Source organism: Vipera berus (assembly GCF_964194415.1).
Source record: "Vipera berus genome assembly, chromosome: 1".
In the NCBI taxonomy this organism is placed as follows: Eukaryota; Metazoa; Chordata; class Lepidosauria; order Squamata; family Viperidae; genus Vipera; species Vipera berus.
This window is the reverse complement of record NC_138202.1, coordinates 130,588,663-130,598,412: the sequence shown is the minus strand read 5'-3', so window position 1 is coordinate 130,598,412 and position 9,750 is coordinate 130,588,663. Positions and strand designations below refer to the sequence as shown.

The 9,750-nt window shown below is 36.7% G+C and overlaps 1 protein-coding gene across 1 annotated transcript in view; it reads left to right on the top strand.

The window, feature by feature from the left end:
• Positions 1 to 9,750, top strand: part of SEMA5B (semaphorin 5B) — a 203,776-nt gene that overhangs the window by 144,110 nt on the left and 49,916 nt on the right. The window contains exon 11 of the mRNA XM_081315124.1: positions 9,468 to 9,585. Within this exon, the coding sequence (XP_081171250.1) occupies positions 9,468 to 9,585 (118 nt within the window). The remainder of the gene's footprint in view (positions 1 to 9,467; positions 9,586 to 9,750) is intronic.

The following is a 9,750-nucleotide window of genomic DNA, read 5'->3' as shown; positions in this document are numbered from 1 at the left end:
AAAAATTGGAACTGCAATTTCCAGAACGTCCCCAGTGTATCTAGAAGTATCAGGTTGGTGCAAGCTAGTTTAATATGTCTCTTGCTGATCTAAACAGTTGTCAAATATTTTCAGATATTCCACCAAAAATCTTATCTTAGGAACTGATTTTGCTCTGGTTCTTCATTATTACATTTAAGACCTTTTGTTTTATGTTATTTTTGGAAAGAGAAGCTAGAGTAGGCCACTTCCTTGGTATATCTGTTTTAATGTTCACAGTGTATTTTTGGGCAGTCTGTGTCAATTTATGCTGTATTTTATAGAAAATCTGGCCTAAAAGATCAAGATCTTCTGGGAATGTCATATATATATATATACAGCTGCGTGTGCAAGTATTGCAGATAAGAGGACAAAAACTAAAACTAGATTTTATGATCTTTTTAAATGTAAAATTCTATTTTACCAGCTGGGGTACTTCATATTTATATATTTTCTACATGTTACAAATTGCTTGAATAGTAAAAACTAGTCATTCACCTCTTTATTTTTTGTCTTTACCACATTATATTAATAGTAACAAATATACATTTAAAGCAACAACATACAGGAGGAAAAAAAACTCTTAAAATATATTTTTTATTAAAACATTTTTTAAAAAGATAAAAACATGCAAAATATTATACAGTAGGGAAAGAACAAAGGAAGGAAGATACAAAGCAGTGGCTTCTGATATTCTTCATAGCAGTTATAAGTTCAATTATATTTAACCTCTGTCTCTAAACTTACATCACGTAACTCTTCTTCCTAAAATCAACGCTGGAAATCACAAGTATGTTTTTTTCATTTTTTACACAAAAGTCCACTTTAAACATATATAATCCATAGTTAAAACCAGGATTTTAGAAAAAAGGAATACCTTTAGCATCCAACATGGAATCATTTTCAGTGTCTTATTATGCCTGTTGTGGCATTTATTTGGTCTCATCTATCATTGCTACTTCCATTTGTGCTTCCTTTAAATTTTTGCAAACAACTTCTTGCTTTCTGCATAGAGTTCAGTCTAAATCTCAGATGTTTAAAAATAAGTTATCCCATCTAAATGGACATTTTTTTTCTTTGTTTGACTGTCAGGAAAAAAGTGCTCTTTTTTTTCTTATGTAAGTGTTCTAATTAGAATTTTTTAAAGTAAAATTTCATCTATATTATCAATTCTCAACCTAGTATTAAAACACTGCTGCAAAACCTGATCTCTGGTCTTCTACATGACTAAGTGCAAAAGAACATCCCGTGGAACTTCCTTAATTTTGCAAAATGTATATTAATCCTATAAACTTTTTCAGTCTTGGTGCCAGTGTCATTTTTCTCCCAGTCAAAACAAATTAGAGACTTAACTATCTTTTGTCTAATATCTTCTCCATGTTCTGGAATTGCTCTAAAGTCTAAACCTTAAACAAAATTCTTTTCCTCTCAGTTCCAGTAATACCATGTCATTCAAATCTTTCTCCATTTCACTATTTATAACTTCTATCTTACTGTCCAAAACTTCCACTTTGTCAGTAATTTGTTTTAAGTCTCCAATCAATTGCCCTACCTACTTCAATCTTCTTAACTTCTTCTTTGACATCTTTTTTTTATCCCTGCAAATCCTTTTTCCGTTTCTGTTTTTACTGTTGCAGTCATCTTTTTGCCAAATTCTTCGAACATCTTCTGCAATAAATCTGGCGAAATGCCCTTATCTGTAAGCTGTTCTAAAGAACCCCTGCATCCTTATGCCAGGTTAGCAGCTTTTCTTGTAGTTTCCATGGGGAGGAAGTGTTAGTTATTATGGTTAAAATAAAAGGAGGGCTTCTCTTTTTTGTGTTTTGCTTCTCTCTCTTCCACACTTTAGACTCAGTTAGCTCTCCATAGTTACAGTCCCACTCATATTACCCTTACCTTCTTGTTTTAATAATAATTTAAAATTTAAATCCTTGAAAATACCATTTTTTATTTCAAAAATAAGAGAAAATATAGAGCTATTTTGGTCTGGTGGTTAAGGCACCAGGCTAGAAACCAGGAGATTGTAAATTTTAGTTCAGCCCTAGGTATGAAAACTAACTAGGTGACTTTGGACCAGTGAGTCTCTCTAAACCCAACTCACCTCACAGGTTGTTGTCATGGGAAAATAGGAGGAAGGAGTATTGGGTATGTGGGCAGCTTTGAGTTACTAATAAAAAAAATTAAAAGGGGGATAAAGAAGAAAGAAGGCACTTACCAAGAGTCTTTGATATTCACTGCCATTCGGAATAGCTATTTTAGGTTATAAACTAATTAAATTGTAAAGTGATTAAGAAAGTGAAACTTTTGCCTGTCAGATGTCCAATTAAGGTGGTTAGGTAAAGGTAAAGGTTCCCCCACACATGTGTGCTAGTCGTTTCCCACTCTACGGGCCGGTGCTCATCTCCGTTTCAAAGCCGAAGAGCCAGCGCTTGTCCGAGGACGTCTCCGTGGTCATGTGGCCGGCATGACTAGACGCCAAAGGCGCACGGAACGCTGTTACCTTCCCACCGGTGTGGTCCCTATTTTTCTACTTGCATTTTTACGTGCTTTAGAACTGCTAGGTTGGCAGAAAGTGGAAGACGAGTAACAGGCGCTCACTCTGTTACACGGCACTCGGGATTCGACCCGCCAAACTGCCGACCTTCTGATCAACAGGCTCAGCGTCCTAACCCACTGAGCCACCGCGTCCCTTAAGGTGGTTAATGACATATTAAAGGTTATAGACATGTTGTAAATCCCTCAAATGTGAAACTAAATTTGTGATCAACCACAAGAAACTCAGTACCTATGGTCTCCTTGTGAGGAACAGCTTTTCCAGAAAATAAAGTGCCAATTCCAAAGATCTTCCCTTATCTCCAGATAAATGTCACCTAGAAACTAGCTCCTGGATAGCAGTTCCATTGCAGAGCTATGACCACTCTCAGACCAATGTCTGACTCGCTATCAATCCTCATGTTGAATGAAAAATCTTCATCGCGGTGCAGTCCAAGCTGGGAATAAACAAAATGAAGACTGCTTTAGAAAGAAGGTTGTAGTTTATTGAAAGGCAGAGCCAGACAGAAGCGTGGCTCTGGGAAGACTGACCACGTGTAGCTGGGAGTGATCGGTTTTTATACCTTCTGGGGCTTTTGAGGTTGTTTCTGTGAGGTTGTTTGTATTTCCTGTGTCATGTACTTTGACCTGAGTCTGAGTGTACCCTTTTGGTATTGGTGGATTAATCCTATTATGTCCCTGAAGGCCATGTCAGTTTGGGTGGGGTATGTAGATTTTAGGGGTCTTTGTCTTCCTAATCTCATCATCTTTCTGCTTCCTGGCTCCAACCTTCCTGAATGGATTATTACAACTACATTTCTAAAATGTAGATGTAGTTTTCTGGCTTGGGGGAGGAAGAAGTTTCTGCGTTTCTAATATTCCCCCAAATATTTATCTCTTTGGATTCTTCCCACACTCATCCAGATGCTGCTGGAGAAAATACCAATTAAAAAAGCAAAAAACAGTATATTAACAGGTCTGCTTAAAAGGTTGAAATCTGTCTGCTTATGAATGGTTGTCAAACATCTCTTGAGATGTTGGATGGCTAGACGAGGTAAACCTTTGGTCTGATTCAGCAAAGTTTTTCACATCAGAGATTATGCTAGCTGGACCTTCTTGGCAAGGATTTCCAGAACGTTTGAGTAGCCCCATCTTCAAAGATCTTTCATGCCCAGCCCAAGTCTGTTTCAAATGTTGATGGGCTGTGAAAAAGGACTTCCATCAAAATAGGCATGCATGGAGGAGTAACTTGTATATTGAACTGTGCTAGAAAAAAAGAAAAGGGAATTTCATGCTATGAATCTGCTTGGATTGTTTAGTATCTGAAAGTTTTGGAACATCTTGAAAAATGGACTTTTTGATGCATCATAATCATTTGAAAAATGATTTTTGAAAAAGCCATAATTAAGGCACTTATCATTGCCGCACATTTATATTTATTTATTATTAAATTTATATGCTACTCATCTTGCTGATTGTGTGAATACAGTAACTTTTAGGCTTTTTTAAAAAAAATGTTAAGTCCTGCAAGCAGATTAAGAAACAATGAGACTTGGAATTGGAGAGACATTAATTTTCATTCCAACAAATTATCCATTGAAGTTGCTGTTTTGTATCACGAGAGAAGCTGTTGGGGCAATGGGTGATCAAAGGTACAATGGGTCATACCCTACATTTCAAAGAGAGGGTTGCAGTAGATAGAGCAAGGAAAAATGTCAGTTATCCTCCACATGCATGGGGCAAAGAGGATTGTGACATCCTTTCTTAAAACAATTTTAAATAGTTAAAGCTAGTTTAAGGCTTTCAATATTATGTTGATTTGTTTTCTCCTCGCAGCAGTGGGAAGCTCTACTATAATTCTTCAGCCATTGTAGTTGGAAGGAGTTCACGGTTCACAGGTTGCCCATTACAGCCTCCCTCCTGTAGTTTATAACTTCTCCATATGAGTGGTAATTCTGGATTCCAGATTTTATGCTTCTAAAGGGGGTGATAAATGTTTCCCTTTTGCTTACTGCTTATTCCTCTTGTAGCTCTGTATGTGTATTAAAAATATTCATTTATTTATAAGATTTATAAGGCTGCCCAACTCAAACAGCCAGTGTCTCTGGGCAGCATACAGGAAAAAAACAACAACAACAAAAAACCTAACAACAAAGCAAAACATTCAGTTTGATGCCCGCAATCCAAAGACAGATAACTCTTCGAATTTATTCTCTGTGTAACAAAGGATGGTCCTCTGTTTTGTCTTTTTCAGTTTTCATTCTTAAAAATCAGGGAGGTTTGGGGATAGATTTTGAAAGTTTGGTAGACCTACATGTTTTTATTTATTTATTAACTTTTTAATCCACCTTTATTATTTTATAAGTAACTCAAGGTGGCAAACATACGGTACCTAATACTCCTTCTTCCTATTTCCCCACAATAATAATCTTGTATGGTGAGTTGGGTTGGGTTGAGAGGGAGTGACTGGCCCAAAATCACCCAGCTAGCTTCCATGCCTAATGCAGGACTATAACTCACAGTCTCCTGGTTTCTAGGGGAGCACCTGAACCAAATACACCAAATAGCAGCAATGTAGACATTAAATCTAAGAAGTTATATATCATTCTGTAAAACCTTATGGAGACCAATTAGAAAGTATTGCACACATGTGCACATCTTGTGATTTCCTGTATAAAAATGCATTTCTGAATTGCTTTAGGGTAACCAAAGAATGACCAAACCTATGTTACTTCCTGAGGAGTTTTAAATAAGGAGCATGGAATCTGATCAGTTTAAAGCACGGGTGTCAAACGCGTGTCACATGTCACGACGTATCGCGACTTTTTTTGCATTGCCTCTATATGATGCAACTGGCCCGTGGGCCGGCAGTTTGACACCCCTGGTTTAAAGGGTCACTTTGTACTAAAAGGAAATTAACTTTCATCTGAAAAGCTGGAACCCTAAGTAAATCTTTTATGAGCCCCAAATAAAGATAATTGGTACATACTAGAATTACTATAGCTTGCATAAAGTTAGTGGTTGCTAGAATACTGAGATGTCCCAAAAAACATTGTTTCCAATGCTGAGTGGTGATTTAATTTTAGATTATTGGTTCTGCTCCCAGCTTCTGCTCAGGTGCAATTCAAAGTGTTGATTATCACCTTTAAATCTCTACATGGCATGGGGCCAGGATTGCCTCTCCTGAGGGTATCTGCTCACCCACCAGATCAACGTGGGCATGTTCAAGGTCTTTTCTCTTAAATATTACCCTATAGGTGGCTTAGGAAGTGTGCCTTTTCTGTAGCTCTGGGGAAGACCCTTCCACTAGCAATCCAATATGTCCTCACTGTTTTCACCTTTCCGAAGGTCATAAAGAGCTGGGTCTTCCCCAGGTGCTGGATTAGAATGAGGGTGTTTGGGCTTGTTTTGGGGAACATTCCAGGAGGATGGCCAAAGTACTTGTGTCTTTGTTTTATGAGATTATATTGTGTTGTGGGGGGTGCTGTGAGCCACCCAGAGTTTTGCCATAAGACTGGTAGTCATACAAATATTTTAAATAAATAAAGTCTTGATGTAATTCTCACGTTTTATCTGTTCTTAGGAAGCAAGACTGAGTTGCTTAAATTCATTGTTTTATAACATTTCCACTGATTGTGACACTGCTCACTATAAATAAGTCAATTCACTTAAAAAAGCACATTAATTTTATTTTCAAAGAAATATTTTATTTTATTATGTCAGGAATGTTATCTTCTGTTTTTTTTAAAGTCTGGAGTTTTAAATGATAAATTAGAAACTTAAACATTTTGATTTTCAGACACCTTTGTGGTATATTTCAGCTTTACCATTCAGCCAAGTTTAATCTGCTTCTTCACATTAAGACAATTGTATTTTTTAAAGATACAGTTGCTGACCCCATAAAAGAACTGTAAAGAGTTATTCTGATCTTCTCTCCTTTGTAGCTTCCAAGGAGAAACAAGTAATATGAAATGGTATACTTGGGAATCCTTGATTTTACTTTGAAATTTGAAATAGCTCAGATGTGCTTTTTCTTCTTTCCTAATTTTTAGTTACTACCCACTCGTTTTTTTTAAAAAAAATGTATTGCCATCCCTTGGATGTTCAATGGGTATGTCTGTTTAATGGATTGTATACAACTCCTTCAATAAAGGTAAAGGTAAAGGTTCCCCCACACATGCGTGCTAGCTGTTTCCGACTCTAGGGGCCGGTGCTCATCTCCATTTCAAAGCCGAAGAGCCAGCGCTTGTCCGAGGACGTCTCCGTGGTCATGTGGCCGGCATGACTTAGACGCCAAAGGTGCACGGAACGCTGTTACCTTCCCACCGTTGTGGTCCCTATTTTTCTACTTGCATTTTTACGTGCTTTCGAACTGCTAGGTTGGCAGAAGCCGGGACGAGTAACAGGCACTCACTCTGTTACTCCTTCAATATGTGCCTTCAAATTTTGTGATGACTCTTTGCAATCACATGGATAGATTTTCTCTATGATGGCTGGGATTTTTGAGTGGAATTTATTATTTCTCTACTACTTTTTCCTCCCCTTATCTTCAGGAGCCACGTTGGGTTATGCTTCTTCTAGCGGCCTGGTCTGATGGGTTTGGGGGTTGGGTTTTAATATGGTTTTAACTGTTGTATATATTGGGCATAATTATTTAATTGTTTTTTAACTTTTGTACTCTGTATTTTAGTATTTATTGCCCTGTACACCGCCCTGAGTCCTTCGGGAGAAGGGCGGTATAAAAATCTAATAAATATAAATATAAATATATAATTCTCTTTGTCTGATCTGTCTGGTCAGTGACTCTAGGCAACTACTTTCCCCTTTATTCTGTGCTAATTTGCTCTGTACTGTGGATTGAAACAACATGGGCTGACCTAGCTTGCCATATTAAAGTCTTCCCAAAAACAAAGTCCACACACATTTACTTCAGAGTCCTTGGGTTGAAAAGCCCAGAGCTTTTCCTATATGGTCATTTATCCTTGGTAGGTATGATTGGACTGAGCTGCCACAGAAGGACCATTTCTCCTTACTTCTTCCATTACTGTGTTTTGTTTGCCACAGAGCTTCTCAAGGGCAATAAAGTAGAGTATTGCTTCTTTTTCTCTCAGTCCTTATTTAAAACTGCCAAGAGATTGTGCGTAAATTACAAAGTAGGAAGAATAAAGTGAAGACTCATAAAAGAAAATCCTTCATCTGGCCATTGAAGGGAATCTGATACTTGCGTTCAGATGCATCACTTTGTACTAATTGTGCATTGACAGCACTGTACAGATTGCACTATGCTGTAGAGACAGGTTGTGTCATTTCTAGTGCCACTTTATGGGTTAGGGTATATTCCTGCATGAGTGTTATGTGAATGTTTAATTTATCATACCAACGTCTAACACTTGGAAAAATTAGATTTTTCATTTTATTTCCTGAGTTCTATCTTGATTAATCTTCCCCTACTCCATTCCACACTATTGATAGTTAATGGCAAAATCTTTTGGTGGTCTATGGATTAGAACTGAATGTGTCGATTGAATTATTACAGATCAAACCAAAAAAAGCACACTTAAACACAGAACGTTTTAATTGCCTGTGTATTGTTGTTTATATGTATACTGAGACCTTATGCACTGGAGACAAATTCCTTCCAATCACTCTCAACCAATAAAGAATCCTATTCTACTCTACTCTGCTCTGCTCTGCTCTGCTCTGCTCTACTCTACTCTACTCTACTCTACTCTACTCTACTCTACTCTATTCTATTCTACTTCCTGAGCTATAAGTGTGAAAATTAAGTCACTTCTGCTTGTTCAGAAATTTGGAAGTTCTTTATCCTTGAGCTTAAAGAAATCTCAGGGTTTTTTTATTTTTGTTGTGTCTTCTTCACAAGTACTTGAGGAACAGAACAAAATTACTTTCTACCACCAATAAAACTGAAAATAAGAAGAACCTGAGTCTTTTTCACTGATGAATATTTGTTAAGTCCCTTCCAGATTTGCTTGTTAAATGATAGGAAGATGACAGAACCCTTAATTATTATTTTTTTAAGAAAAACCAGCCACTCTGTTTACTGTTTAGTCCTGTTTGTACTCTAAGGTGATCTGCTTTGACTATTCTAGAGTACTACTATAAATGGATAAAGAAGGCATGAACTGATATTAGCCAACAATGTATTTACAAGGGGCTCTAAATATCAGCTTCAAATTTATTGCATTTAAGGTGGATGGAAAGTCTTCTTTAGCAGCATCTAGATTCAGTGTAAAAAATTCCACAACATATTAACCATAGTCAGAAATGATACATTCCAGGCTGAAAGTGTACTGGCATTGCTCTCCTAAATAAGATCTAGTTTGACCTGTGACTTTTACTGAATTTTGAAAGTTTTAACCAGTTATTTTCTTTAATAAAGATGGCTTAAAAATAGACCTCAATGTTTACATAATGAATACACCATTAATACCACTTTTTAATTTAAGAGAGATTAATTATGTACTGCTTATATGTTATATTATAAATGCTACTATTGTATTTTTTTAAAAAAAAATCTGATAATTTTCTATTGGTTTATTCCTGCTCCTTATGTTTCTGTAACCATTATAAGTTATTTTTCCAAAATATATTTATTTTGTAGGAAATTGGATTTCTCATGTTATTATTTCCACCGAGATATTCTTTGATTAGATAGGCAAAGCAGTTCTTTATTATCCTTTGGGTTTGTAATAATAGTGAAAAGCCTAGGGGGGGTTGTTTGTTTTTATTGGGGAGAAATAGTGGCTTTCATTAGCCTGCTGATTTGGCCATTTTGAAACCTTCCTTGCAAGTCAAACTTTGTTCTAAAATAAATTTGGCACACTTGACAGCTGTTGCATAAGAAGTTATGTATGTTAATAACTTGTCAATGAATCTCTTTCTCTTTTTCCCACCAGAGAGTGTCTGGGCGCAAGGGACCCATATTGTGGCTGGGATAAAAAGCAAAAGCGATGCACAACCATTGAAGACAGCTCCAATATGAGCCTCTGGAGTCAAAATATTACTGAGTGCCCTGTAAGTAAAAAACTAAAATCAGGAATATAAAAAAATGTATGACATGTTTTGCTTTGAAACAGTCTTCATGAAATTGCTGCAGCATTGTGGCACATGGGTTAGGTGACTACAGGAATTCCAATATTTTCCATTCATCTGCATGAGGACTGTTGTGGGAAAACCTAA